We start from the raw sequence: 14,374 nt of genomic DNA, 5'->3' as shown, positions 1-14,374 counted from the left end.
CTTTGTTTCATCACCTTTTTTCCTGTGTAAATGCATCTGAGAGATGTGATTCATTGGCAAGATAAAGTTATGTTCACCAGAGTCCACCAGAGCCCCATTCAGAATTAAAATTTCATTTTGGAGAGCCATAGAATTGATTAATCCTCACTGACACTCAGACAGACCGACTGAAAGCAAAGTACCACAGTGAATGTCATATCGTAATGTGGCACTCTGCATCTCACGTCTGCAGCTGCAGCCTCTGGCTCCTGAGAGCTTTCTGAGTTACAGCCATCTCAGCCACAGTGTCAGCAGCCACCTGGACTCATCACCTGAGAGCAGTGAGGCAGGGGCCGATATCCCCCTCTCAATAAATGGTACGATATTCAAATGAGGACATATGAACTTTGGGGAATTTTAACAGAGTTTTTATCTACAGTTTAAATACAGGGGGAGTATTTAAATGCAGGTAACAGAAAATCAATAAACCCTTGAGTTTGATGATTGTTTGTTTCCATGATGTAAGATTTTTTTTAAAGCACTTTGCATCAGTGCTCAGGATGAAGCCTTCAGATTTCACGGTGACCTAGAAGTGTATTTTTTGAAGCAGGACACAAGAAATATTCTGCAGATCTTCTTCATGTTTAATATGAGCGATTGATTTTCAGTTATAACAATTAAATCAGTGCTAATGGGGAAAAGTAGTGTTTCTCTGTTAACTAGCTTTCTTTCTGTTGTGTGAATGGAGATTAAAAATGACAGTGAAAAGAAATTACCTGTGTCTCCACAGAACGGCAGCAGATTTTAAAGGGGGTCCAGAACATTGCAGTAAAAGCAGCACGTCGGCGCTCCAAAGCGCTCGAGGTGGATGTCTTGCGGTTACCTCCTGCACCATCTCCCCTGGACCCCAAGAAGCAGAAGAGCAGCCTTTCTTTAAGCGAAGCTCCCCCTAGAGGTTTGCCAATGAGGCGCGTCAGGCAGCCCAGCCCCGAGCTGAGACACGCCACTTCAGACGATAACCTGTCCAGCAGCACCGGGGAGGGACCTGGTTTGCATGTGACCTGGACACGCCCACGTAACCGACAGGTGCTCAACAAGAACCAAACGCCTCGCGAGGCAGACTTAGAAGGCCGTCGCAAAAAGAGACGCTCACGCTCTTTCGAGGTCACAGGTCAAGCGGTTAGTATTTGGCTTTCTTTTCAAACTGCCACAAGACACGTGAAAGGTGTCACATAATGTTGATGTCTGTAGATTATCAGTAGTCCGTGTTAACAAGAAGACTAATATGACTGGTCTGGGGTGGCTTCTTTTGTGGTAATCATTTGTCTTATAAGGATTTAAGCCAGCCGCTTGGTACTATAGACTGTATATTAGAGTTATTCCTTCTGTGTACTATGTCACTACATATATGTCACTGGTATGGGCGTATGCCGTGTGTCTTGGAAGATGAGTCTATTAGTGTTCTTCATCTAACTTCCAGGTACCTCAAACCAAGACGAGCACAGCTCAGAGGTTTCGCCCTCTGGACAGCACATCAGACCCTCATCTCCACATTAATGTTCAACCCCAGGCCCCTATGCTACGCCCCCAGTACCGAGGGGTCCCTCCTCTCGCCAAAGTCAGGCCTCCCCACAGCAGCCAGCAAACAGGTAAACCAATTTCACTGCCTGTGAGGAGATAGTCTTCCTTAAAGTTGTTACACTGCCGAGCACAATCTGAGAAACCTCCTTATGTACATTTTATAATATGCAAAACATGTAAAGTGTATTTTCTACTGCTCAGCTTCACATGATTACACCCCTCAGGTATATACATGACATTATACATACACATAGCCTTTAAATAACTCATGTTCATGTGTCTCCAATCTTCAAGTATCATTCCTCTTTCACCTTTCGTCATCACTGTACTGAGCATTCATTCTGTTATTCCCTCTCTTTCCATAGGCTCAAATGCTGAGTCCTCTACAACCAATATGAATAACCTGAAGCGAGCACCCCAACTACGGCAGCCCCAGCCCCTCCTCTACATAACAAACACAGGCGCGGGCGCCCAGCGTATACGCAGACACTGAGCTTACACTGGCCGCGACTCCCAACACCAGCATTAACACCAAACCCAGCTGAGCCTGGAGGCCGAACCATCTTGTTATCAGAGATCTGAGAGCATGCAGCCTCAATAAAAAAAAGAATTAATCCTTCAGTGACTGTCACTACGCAAAATTTGTAACAACATTGAGCTGGATAATTTCACACAGGTCTCACTGTGTGAGGTTGACACGGCAGTAGCTCCGCTTAATTTCGATCCTAAAACTCCAAATAGACCGTGATTATACGCAGTAACCGAAGGTAACTTAAACTACTGTCTGATAAAGTGGCTGGGTGTCTACACACCAGTTGAAAATGCCCAAAAAAGTTTTGCCAAAGTTGGACACGCCGGACGGGGAAGGCCCGAGTGAAGCCTCCGGCCACAGTAAAGACGCCAGCGGAACCGTCACGAGCACAGACAATATAGTGTTGGGGGCTATTGCGGCACTCCGCTCTGAACTGGCAGGTGTTAAGGTTGAAATTTGTGACAAAATTGAAAATAAGATCTCAGAAGTCACAGCTGTATTAAGAGGGGAGATAGCCAGCTTGAAAGCCGAGAATGACAAAGCCATAACAACGCTAAGGAACGAGATAGAGTCAATGGCCATACGCTGCAAGAGCTAGCCAACACGGCTAGCGGCTCATCCGATGCAATACGGGAGTTGGAGAACAAAGTTGAGATGCTCCGTGGGCAAGTGACATCGCTTTCTGAAAAATGCCTCGACCTCGAGGGACGCTCGAAGCGTCAGAACCTAAGAGTGGTAGGGGTGAAAGAAGGCAAAGAGGATGGGCAGAATGCCAGGGAGTTTGCAGGGAGGCTGTTAAAAGAAGCGCTTGGACTGGACGAGACACCTGTGATTGACAGAGCCCACAGAGCTTTGAGAAAGAAGCCCGGAGATAACGAACCACCTCGACATCTTATTGTAAGAGTTCACTACTGCCACACCTATGAGGACATCATGAAGAAAGTCATGGGCACCCGGGATATAACATTTTGTGGCTGGCGGATTCAGATTTTCCGGGACCTGCCACCTGAGGTGGCAAAGCGCCGAGCTACGTTCACCGCTGTGAGGAGGATGCTATGCGACAAACCGGGAGTCAAATACGGACTTCTTTACCCAGCCAAACTACGAGTGTCTCACGACGGTGTTGAGAATTTTTTTACTGACCTGGAAAAAGCACGACAGTATGCAGAACGCCTCATTGGAGACGTGGATAACGGAGGATCACTGGATCCTATCCCACGTGAGATAAGGGCAGATAATGCCACAATACACCACCCAGAATGCGAAGAACCTCTACGCAGGTGACATCTAGCACTTTACTACAGACAGGTTGTTTTTTTGTTTTTTTTTCCTTTGTGTACCTAAGAGTCAATAATCCGGGTAGCCTGCGGTTAAAGGCATATGTTAGTAACGTTATACTTGTTAATGATGTTACATGTTGCGGTCTCATACTTGGTTTTAAGAGCTGCTAGTTAGACACCCTTTAACTTGTTTTTGAATAACTGTATTGTTTTGTTTAATAGTGACAATAATGTACCTTCTGATCCTTCTTTTTGTGATATCTGGTCTATGCTTAATGTCTTTATGGAGCTACACAGGGCACTTATGTCGGTGGTTGCGACAGAGGATGGTTGGAAGTACACGTGGTCTTGTTGGGAGGATGGCAGGCTCCCCTCCCTGCTATGACCTAGGTGTATGTGGGTTTTTTTTGTTGTTTGTTTGTTTGTTTGTTTTTTTTTATTATTTCTGCTGTGTTTATTTTGTATTTTCGTGGGTGGGGTTGTTGGGTAGGAAGGTGCTATGGTAGAAAATGTTCTAGTCAATATGGGACAATACACATAAATCACTAACAATATGGCCTCAATAGATGGTGATGGAAATGATGGGGTGAACAGGAGAGGGCTTGTAACCTTTTGCTCTTGGAATGTGAATGGCATTGATGAACCAATAAAACGTGGTAAGGTGTTGGCATACCGAAAGTCATTGAGATCAGATGTTATTTTCTATCAGGAGACCCATCTTAAAAATGATGCACATTGCAGGATTACAGCTAAGTGGATAGGGCAGGTTTATCACTCAAGGTTTTCCGCAAAGGCAAGGGTTACAGCAATAATTATTCGTAAAAATGTGCCATTCATACATAAATCGACCCTGGCAGATAAGGAGGGGAGATATATCATGGTGGTAGGAGAAATTCAGTCTATACCAATCACATTGCTGAATGTCTATGGCCCGAACAGGGATGACTCAGAGTTTTTTAGAAAAATGTTTAGCTTGATCCCGGATATTTCAACTACAAACTTGATACTTGGGGGAGACTTTAATTTAGTTTTAGATACCTATCTAGACAGGTCGTCAGCTCAAAGAATTGCGCCATCGAATGCTTCTAGGTTTCTGAAATCGTTTATTGATAATTTGGGTCTTGTGGATGTTTGGAGAACGTTGAATGCAACCGGAAGGGAATATTCCTTTCACTCTGGGGTTCATAATACGTACTCCCGTATAGACTACTTTCTATTAGATAGTAAACTGTTACATGGAGTCCAGAGTAGTAAATATCATAATATCCTTATATCAGCTCATAGCCTAGTGTCTATTTCACTAAATTTACTGGAATCAGGTGGTAATTATAAACACTGGCGATTAGACCCTCAACTTCTTACGAGGAAAACATTCTGCAATTATCTGGAAGAACAGATCAAGTTGTTTTTTGAGATGAATGACAAAGATGATGTATCACCTCTGTTATTGTGGGAGACGTTTAACGCATATGCTAGAGGCTGTGTAATTTCTTTTCAGTCGTCTGAGAAAAAACGTAACAACATGGAACGCATACAGTTGGAGGTTCAAATACAAAAATTGGACTCTGTGAATGCCAGACAACCATCTGTACAGCTACATAGTAAAATATCAGCTCTGAAGTATAAACTCAATAACTTACTCTCAGTTAAAATTTCCAGGGCTTTCATGTATGTTAAGCAGACCTATTTTGAATTTGGCGATAAGCCACATAAATTACTGGCCAGGCATCTAAGGAAGAGAGAAAGTGATAGGGCTATTCATGCAATCAGGTCAGACTCAGGGTTGTTGATTAATTCTTGTAAGGATATTAACACTGCTTTTAGACAGTTTTATGAACAGTTATATACATCTCAGTGTAATGCACTTCCTGAAATTATGCAGGATTTTCTAAGCAAATGTAACTTGCCCACATTGGCACAAAAGGACAGGACACTTCTAGATGCAGATTTAACATGTCCAGAATTGATTAATATCATACGCTCCCTGAAAAACGGGAAGAGCCCAGGACCTGATGGTCTATGTAATGAGTTTTATAAAAAGTTTAGCAGTTTACTAACCCCATATTTGCTGAAAATGTTTAATATGGCCTTGAAAGATGGTGCACTCCCGCAGACTCTGAATGAAGCAACTGTGACTCTCATTCCAAAGAACGGAAAGGACCCAGAATTGGTGAGTTCTTACCGACCAATCTCTTTATTGAACACAGATCAGAAAATACTGGCCAAGTCTTTAGCCAGGAGACTTAGTTCTCACATAGGTAAACTGGTTCACCCAGATCAAACAGGGTTTATCCCAGCAAGACATGCATCTTATAACCTGAGACGTCTTTTTGACATTATTTATTCCTCTAGGGATCCAGATAAAGACCTAGTGATACTGAGCCTTGATGCAGAAAAGGCCTTTGACTGTGTCGAATGGTCATATCTATACTGTATGCAGTATTAAGTAAGTTCGGAGTTGGACCTAAATTTGTTTCCTGGATTCAATTGTTATATAGTAATCCGTGTGCCAGAATACTCACAAACAATACCCTTTCCGAACCAATTAAGCTATTTCGTGGCACAAGACAAGGATATGCGCTGAGCCCTTTATTGTTTGACCTCGCATTAGAGCCGTTGGCAGAAACAATTCGGAAACATAAAGAAATACATGGCTATAATGCAGGATACACCTCTAATAAGATCTCACTGTATGCTGACGATATTCTGCTGTTTGTAACCAGACCATTAGACCCAATCCCTAAGGTGCTAGTAACAATAGATTTATTTAGCTCTTTTTCAGGTTACAAAGTAAATTGGGGGAAGAGCCAACTGATGCCAATTAAATGCAGTAATCTTGATTTACTAAATCGTCTTCCCTTTAGAATAACGTCAGAAAAATTTTCATATCTTGGAATTGAAGTTACTAAGTCATACAAGTCATTATATGAAGCCAATTTTGTGAGAATTCTGGATACATTTAAAAACGAGGTCGAATTTTGGAAATCACTCCCACTTTCCATGATAGGTAGGGTGAATGCGATCAAAATGATTTGTCTCCCCCAACTCCTATATCTGTTTCAAAATATCCCTGTGTATCTAAATGCTACATTTTTTCAAAAATTGGATTCAGTCCTTTTCCCTTTTATCTGGAACTACAAGAGCCACAGGATAAAAAAGGCCCACCTTTGTAAAGAGAAAATACATGGTGGCCTAGCCTTACCAGATTTTAAAAATTACTACTTCGCAGCTAATATGCAATACATAGCTTATTGGCTACATGATACAGTTATAATGGGAAGTTGGTTGGACATGGAGCGAGAGGACTGTATGCCTCATTCTCTTGGTGCAATTGCATTGTCTCCTGTTCGTTTTAAAAATACATACTACAACTGTAATCCAGTTATTCACAATACAATTCAAATCTGGAGACAGATCGTGAAAGAGTATAGACTCAGAGCCTTCTCGCTTTTGACACCTATTACAGCTAATCCTGCATTCAGACCCTCAGTTTTAGATGGGACATTTGATCGCTGGAAGGAAATGGGGTTGCGAAATGTGGGACACCTATATTTTCAGGGCTCTTTTGCTTCATTTCAACAGCTTAAGGAGAAGTACAATTTACTAGCCTGTGATTTTTTTTAGATACCTTCAAATAAGGAGCTATGTAAGGTCCCAACTACAACAATTTGAGTTTGCAACTCCAGGTAAGCTTGACCAATGCCTGGCGGATTGTATAACAGAAAAGCATGCGGTTGCTTCTATATATGAGATATTACAGTCACTCCGGCAGAAGGATACAGGTAAAATAAAATCAGCTTGGGAAAAGGAATTAGGGTCAGAAATTCATAATGATATCTGGACTAAAGGGTAATGTTAATTCCTGCTCTATCAACGCCCGACATAGGTTAATTCAGTTTAAAATTTTGCACAGATTGCACTACTCGAAGACCAGATTACATCGAATATTTCCTGAAACGTCACCCATCTGTGATAAATGTCAATGTGCAGAAGCTGATCTGCTTCACAGTTTTGTAATGTGTACCAAATTACAGAGTTTTTGGGCTTCAGTTTTTTTCTTTTTTTTCCCCCAAACTTTTTGATGTGCAGTTAGACTCTGACCCCATTTTGATTCTTATTGGACTATCGGGACAATCTAAAAAACTTAAGAGCACACAGATCCCCCTCCTGGTCTATGGCCTGATGTGTGCAAAGAGACTGATTCTCCTCCTATGGAAGGGAAAAGAATTGCCCTCCTTGAAAGCCTGGATTTCAGTATTGACAGATACTCTTCATCTGGAAAGGATCCGCTACATTATAAATGACAAACTGGAGGACTTCGATCAGATTTGGAGGCCGCTCATTGAGCACCTGGAAATTATGAACAAATGAGAGTTATTATGTGGACTTCACCATTGCTTAAAATAAGCTGATAGCACTCTGGGATAAGGGAAGGGTGTAGGGAGGAGGGGTTTGGGGTTTTTGTTTTTGTTTTTTTGACCACCCTTTTCGGTACGTTTTGTTTTTTCCTGTTTTTGTTGTTTGGGTTTGTTTTGTTTTTTGTTGCTATTGTTGTTGTTCGCTTTGTTTTTCCTTTTTTTTTATGCCAAAACTGTAAAAAGGAAGCAATGTCAGTCTATGGGACAATTTGTGATTGTTATTTGTGCTTCACAATAAAAATATTTAAAGAGGTCTCACTGTGATGGTGCTGAGGGTCAAGTGTTTCCTCTTTAGCTCGCTGTTGTGCTTAATCACTTGTGGTATCGTCGTGTCAGGAACATATCAAGATCATAAATGCAAGACTGTGCTTATATTGCTTTGTTATCAGTGCAATGGCTCTGTAATGTTCTGTGCTTATTATGAACAGTGAATGGTTGGTGTTAACGAGCCTCACAGAAGCTACATAAGAATCCAAGGGAAAGTATGGATATGGGACAAAAGATTAGGAGACAATATTAAACCAATGCCGATGTTTAAAAACAAAAAAAAGAGTAATGGCCTGCAGTAAAAAGGTTTCAACATCAATGTTTTTCGTAGTGAGTTTGTTTCAACCTGACACACTGAAATTTAAGAAAAGAGAAAACTTAATCCTCTTGACCATTGTGCTCTTCAAACTTAAAGGTCTCTGCCTTTTCTTACCCACAATACTCTTTAAGTGTCATGGTTGTGTAGATACACAGGATAATACCACACAATGTTTTTTGCAAATCACCTGGCTGTTTCAATTAATTATTTAACTGTTGCCTTTTCCATTATTATTTTTTCATTCATATTGTTTTCATAATTGCAACTTTCTATTCTTTATTTTGTACATTTTTTTAAAATTTGTGCCTAAATAAATTTAACCGAAGTATCCAAAAAACAAAACATGTGTTTTTGTTGTGCGTTTACTTTGCCTGCAAAGTCTGTAACATCTGTAACGGTGTGTTCACACCGAACGCGATAGAGGCAGGCAGAGTATGGCAAGCCATTAGTGCCAAAATTCGCCACTTTCCTAACCCGTTTGGTTAAGAAATGGCGTAAAAAACGCCGTTTAATTATTCAAAACGCCGAAAAAAACGGCGTTCTGTTCCGACAAACGCCGCTTTTTCCGCCACTCGGATGGCGCCCTGAACGCACCATCCGAGTGACGTAAAAAGCGGCATTCAAAGACAGACGGAAACGCCGTTTTTTACGCTACTCGGCACAAAACGCCGTTTTTATGCATCTTTGAACGGCGTTTTTTACGGCGTTCTCTGCCAGCTGTAACGGCGTTTAAAACGGCGTTTTATTGAAATTATGCAGGGCACTCCCCATGGTTCCCTCATCCAATTACTTTCAACTCATTTCACCCAATCAAAGAAGAGGAAGTGCAGACCACACTAATGCATCACCGATTCACCTTGCTGCTAAGCGATTGCCTATTCAGTACCAGTGCTTGTCACAGTATTCACTTGTATTATAATCCCACTATGCATTTTGATGTGTTTAAGGCATGATCGAGCAAACAAACGACAGAATACTTTTTCTGAAACCTTAACTGTGTTACCTGTTACGGCAGCTAACAGGTAATGAGCAGAGCCAGCTCTGCTAATTTCTGAGCTTCTTTCATATTTTCCTCTTTACTTCTCTTAACCTTTAACTTATGTCTTAGCAATCAGATCCTGCCATCTTGCATTACCGCTTCGTGCTAGTTATGTTGACTTTTCTCTTCTTTTGTCTCCACTTTTTTCCACCCGTGTTTGGACACTCGGGGCATGGCTCCTTTGTTTACATTAGGGATCAGCTGTTAGCGCTGCGCCCTGCAGCTGCGCTACCGGCAGACAGACCCTACATCCCCAGTGAGGGAAGAAACGGGGGTGATGTCTCCCGAGGACACCTCACACACCATCTCTCCTTCCTGTAATCACTGTAAATGTGAGATCGCTCCCTGATATGATTGAGGAGCTAATGACGCTAACCCGGTCACAGTGGCAGTATCCCGGCACTGCCCGGTACTCCCTCTGTGAGTAGGCTGCCCGGCTTCCAGCTGCTGCGGGCGGACAAGACGAGAGACAGCGGTGAGAGGAAAGGAGGGGGGCTGGCAGTGTTTGTTAAAGACGGTTGTGGTATCTCTGGGCACATCGCTGTGAAAGAACAACTCTGCAACACAGACATTGAGCTATTAGCCGTTAGCATCCGCGGAGGCAGCCTGTGACTCTCTGTGGTCCGCAGACTGCAAACGCAATCTCCGAGAGCTCTTCTTCTAATATCAGGGGACTTTAATCATGTCTCGCTGGACTCCACACTGCCCACCTTCACCCAGTATGTGACCTGCCCCACCGTAGGCAATAAAACATTGTACTTAATGTATGCCAATGAAAAAGTGGCATACAGTTCATCACCTCCCCCTGCCCAGGGAAGATCCGATCGTAACAGAGTGCGTCTTGTCCCTGTGTGCAGCCCTTACTGTGCAGGGAGCCACTAATCACCCACGCAGTGCAGAGATGGTCTGCGGAGGGCATATAAATAAATAATAAAAGCAAGTAAATGACAGTATGCTTTTTCTGAAACAAACGGAGACCTTAACTTTTATCAAAATACCGCTTTACTCAGTTTAAAGTAATACCACTGTATAATAGCCTTCAAATTTAATAATGTTAACAGTATCTCAGGAATATTTTTGCCCTTTCAACATGCATTAATGCATTGGATGGAGTCCAGCTGGAAGTAACAGACATGAAGAAGAGGAAGCCACCATCTTTCAGTGGGAATGGTGGCTTATGGCCATTCAGGGTGAGTACATAGAATACAACACATGTCTTGTTTCTGTTTGAATTGCTTCAGGCATTTCATGTTAAATACAGTGTCCACAATACAAAATACAGACAACTAAATCGAAACAACACTTGGGTGCAATAAAACCTTAGAACTTTGCAAAATCCACCCCTTCTTAAAGCATATGAGGAAGATTTTGATTATTTTACCTTTTAGGTGAGGTATTTGAAAGGAAACCACCTACAACAAATATTTTTGGAAGATTATTTCTTTTATCCTCTGTCATCTCTACCAGATCTTGCTTGTTTAGACTGATAGGATGTAATTTGATTTTCATTGTGATTTCTGGTAAAACATTAATTTTATTACATGACCAAAAACTTCTCCTAACACTAAAATATTAAATAGTTATATTACATACTTGTATTTAAAATATGGTAAAATTTATGATTACTAAAGCAGTCATTCACACACTGGTGATGGCAGCTACATTGTAGCCACAGCCACCCTGGGGCACACTGACAGAGGCGAGGCTACCAGACACTGGCGCCACCGGGCCCTCTGACCACCACCAGTAGGCAACGGGTGAAGTGTCTTGCCCAAGGACACAACAACCAACACTGTCCGAGCCGGGGCTTGAACCGGCAACCTTCCAAATACAAGACGAACTCCCAACTCTTGAGCCACGATCGCCCCCAGTATTTTTGCAGTGTTTAAGACAGGTTTCAAATTGTGTTATTCTGTCTCCCTTTGAGACAAAGGTCATTTGTTAATTAGATACACTGCCTAACTAGAAGAACCTTCAGGTATTCCATTGACTCTAACGAAACCTCCTGTATATTAGTGTCCTAGGGTAATCGAGTGGTGCAATGACAACACCCACGCAAATGTGACATCACTAGAAAGCCAATGTACTCTTGCAAGGACAGAATGAATAACTTTAAAAAAAAAAATACACATTGCATAAACAGTCCTTGACATATAGGTCTGACTTGGAGGACTGAAATTAATTTCCTGTCTTAGGAGGGCAGGATTGCTTTGAGTAAATTTTTTTTTTAATACAATGCTTTGCAATAATGGTTTTCCCTAACAACCTGTTTTTGACTCCAAAATAGTCATTAACGCAACTGCTCTACTATGCAGTCAGTGTAACTGATTATAAATCTACACATTGCACCTTATTTAACACTTGTATGTATTTTAACAGAGCAAGAGGTGGACCACACATTTGAAGAGCTGCTGGTCTTTATAACTGGGGCTGACTTACTTCCACCACTGGGGTTCCCACAGTCCTGCAACATCGACTTTTACGATCAGGAGTCAGGGATGCGGCGCATCCCATACACATCAACGTGCAGCTTATCCCTGTATCTCCCAAGAGGTGTTGCAGATGAAGATCAATTCAAAGATGTTATGAACGATGCATTAAAAGGATCCCTGGGATTTGGAAAGGTGTAGCTGCATACATGAACTGATGCTGGGAAGCTGTGGTTAAAACCTGTGGGCTTTTGGGATGAAGTTGTTATTGTAAGTGTTCTTAAAGGGGATTGTTCCTGGCACTCAGGCTTCTTAAAAATTTTACATTTTAAAAGTGTTTTTACAAATGACTGTTCATTGTGTATATAGTTATATTTATAGTCCAGTTAAGACAACTAGGGTATGCATGCATCAAGCCATGCAAAATAAGTGGTGTTCAGAAAGTTTCCAGGAAATAGTTCAAATGACAATTCATCTAGAAATATTCTTTTGAAAGATTGTTGTTTATGTTCAATTATAGTACACTGCATAGAGTGTGTTTTTCTTTTATTTATTTATTTATTTTCAAGATGTACAAGAGATGCCAGACAAACTTTGAACTAAAAGACACTGACTTTTGTAAAATAAAATATTGTAATGTCAGTTCTCATGGTGTCTTGTCTATTTAAAAATTAAATTTGAGGCTTACCTGTTACTGTCAAATACTGGTATTGGGTTCCATTGACGAGGGCTATGTAGTACAATTATGTGCTTAAGTCAAGGTAAATGGTTAAATGAATTTACCCTCATCTGTTCTCAAACCAAGAACTGAAGAATCCATCTCAACTCAGAATTAAAAGTTACGAATTAATTTTACTGCTTTTGAGAACAAAGCCGTTTTAACAAACTGACTTTAAACTTTGGCGTTAACTCTGAGATTGGCACCTGGCCTTTGACTATAACCTGGTTAAAAATCAATTATGTAAATGTGGTAGAATTATGTAAGAGATGATGGCTGTAAAGCTAGTGTTTTTTTGTAAAAAAATAACGTCAAGATAATGAACACTGGTATTAAAATTATATTTTATACATAAGACAATAACTGTAATTACCAAAGTAAAGAAAATGATTTGTTAGACTCAGTTTGTTGGTGAACGATGCTTAAAAAGTGTGTAGCAATTTGGACAGTCAATCCAGTGATTGCTTTGCTTTTTCTATGGTCATGGCTTACCTACTTTATTACAGTCATTTGGCTGTACGTGACAATATATTTAGCTAAAGTTCCTTCTGCTTGTTTAGGTTTCTCCCTGTGTTCTAGGTTCATTCAGCCCAACCTCAGGAAACTTGTCTGCTTGCCTACTGTCATCTCAACAAGCCTCATCATATTCATGCTGTCTGACTCTGCTGATAAGGAACCAAAATCGCTGAAATGTACAGTCGCTTTCTAGCCTATATTTTTAAGCCTCAGTTCATCCAAAAACGGGATTACACAGTGGTACATGTTTATAGATCAAACACTCTATAAATGAATGTATTTCATTTTCCCTAATGTGTGTGCACAAAGGACACAGCCACAAGTGCTTCTACAGTGTTTGTTTTTACTTTTAGCTACATGGTGGTTTAAATAAATGTCACACATGAACTTGTAATCTCTGAAAAATAAGGGGAAAAGGTGAGATTTGAAAAATATTCCTGAGATACTGTTAACATTATTAAATTTGAAGGCTATTATACAGTGGTATTACTTTAAACTGAGTAAAGCGGTATTTTGATAAAAGTTAAGGTCTCCTTTTGTTTCAGAAAGAGCATACTGTCATTTACTTGCTTTTACTATTTATTTATATGCCCTCCGCGGACCATCTCTGCACTGCGTGGGTGATTAGTGGCTCCCTGCACAGTAAGGGCTGCACACAGGGACAAGACGCACTCGGTTACGATCGGATCTTCCCTGGGCAGGGGGAGGTGATGAACTGTATGCCACTTTTTCATTGGCATACATTAAGTACAATGTTTTATTGCCTACGGTGGGGCAGGTCACATACTGGGTGAAGGTGGGCAGTGTGGAGTCCAGCGAGACATGATTAAAGTCCCCTGATATTAGAAGAAGAGCTCTCGGAGATTGCGTTTGCAGTCTGCGGACCACAGAGAGTCACAGGCTGCCTCCACGGATGCTAACGGCTAATAGCTCAATGTCTGTGTTGCAGAGTTGTTCTTTCACAGCGATGTGCCCAGAGATACCACAACCGTCTTTAACAAACACTGCAAGCCCCCCTCCTTTCCTCTCACCACTGTCTCTCGTCTTGTCCGCCCGCAGCAGCTGGAAGCCGGGCAGCCTACTCACAGAGGGAGTACCGGGCAGTGCCGGGATACTGCCACTGTGACCGGGTTAGCGTCATTAGCTCCTCAGTCATATCAGGGAGCGATCTCACATTTACAGTGATTACAGGAAGGAGAGATGGTGTGTGAGGTGTCCTCGGGAGACATCACCCCCGTTTCTTCCCTCACTGGGGATGTAGGGTCTGTCAGCCGGTAGCGCAGCTGCAGGGCGCAG

General features: G+C 41.7%; 1 protein-coding gene across 4 annotated transcripts in view; it reads left to right on the top strand.

Moving 5' to 3' along the window:
- The window catches only part of kif19 (kinesin family member 19), a 40,656-nt gene extending 32,229 nt beyond the window's left edge, over positions 1-8,427 (top strand). For all 4 annotated transcript variants that reach the window (XM_040039124.1, XM_040039123.1, XM_040039125.1 and 1 more), the window contains 4 exons: positions 233-356; positions 770-1,158; positions 1,460-1,628; positions 1,926-8,427. In XM_040039124.1, coding sequence (XP_039895058.1) covers positions 233-356; positions 770-1,158; positions 1,460-1,628; positions 1,926-2,053 — 810 coding nt within the window. In that variant the 3' untranslated portion in view covers positions 2,054-8,427. The remainder of the gene's footprint in view (positions 1-232; positions 357-769; positions 1,159-1,459; positions 1,629-1,925) is intronic.
- The last annotated feature ends 5,947 nt before the right edge of the window (positions 8,428-14,374 follow it).

This window comes from Simochromis diagramma, unplaced genomic scaffold (assembly GCF_900408965.1).
Source record: "Simochromis diagramma unplaced genomic scaffold, fSimDia1.1 OVJJ01000402.1, whole genome shotgun sequence".
Classification (NCBI taxonomy): Eukaryota; Metazoa; Chordata; class Actinopteri; order Cichliformes; family Cichlidae; genus Simochromis; species Simochromis diagramma.
Note: the sequence above shows the minus strand (reverse complement) of the source record. Positions and strands in the feature narration are given on the sequence as shown.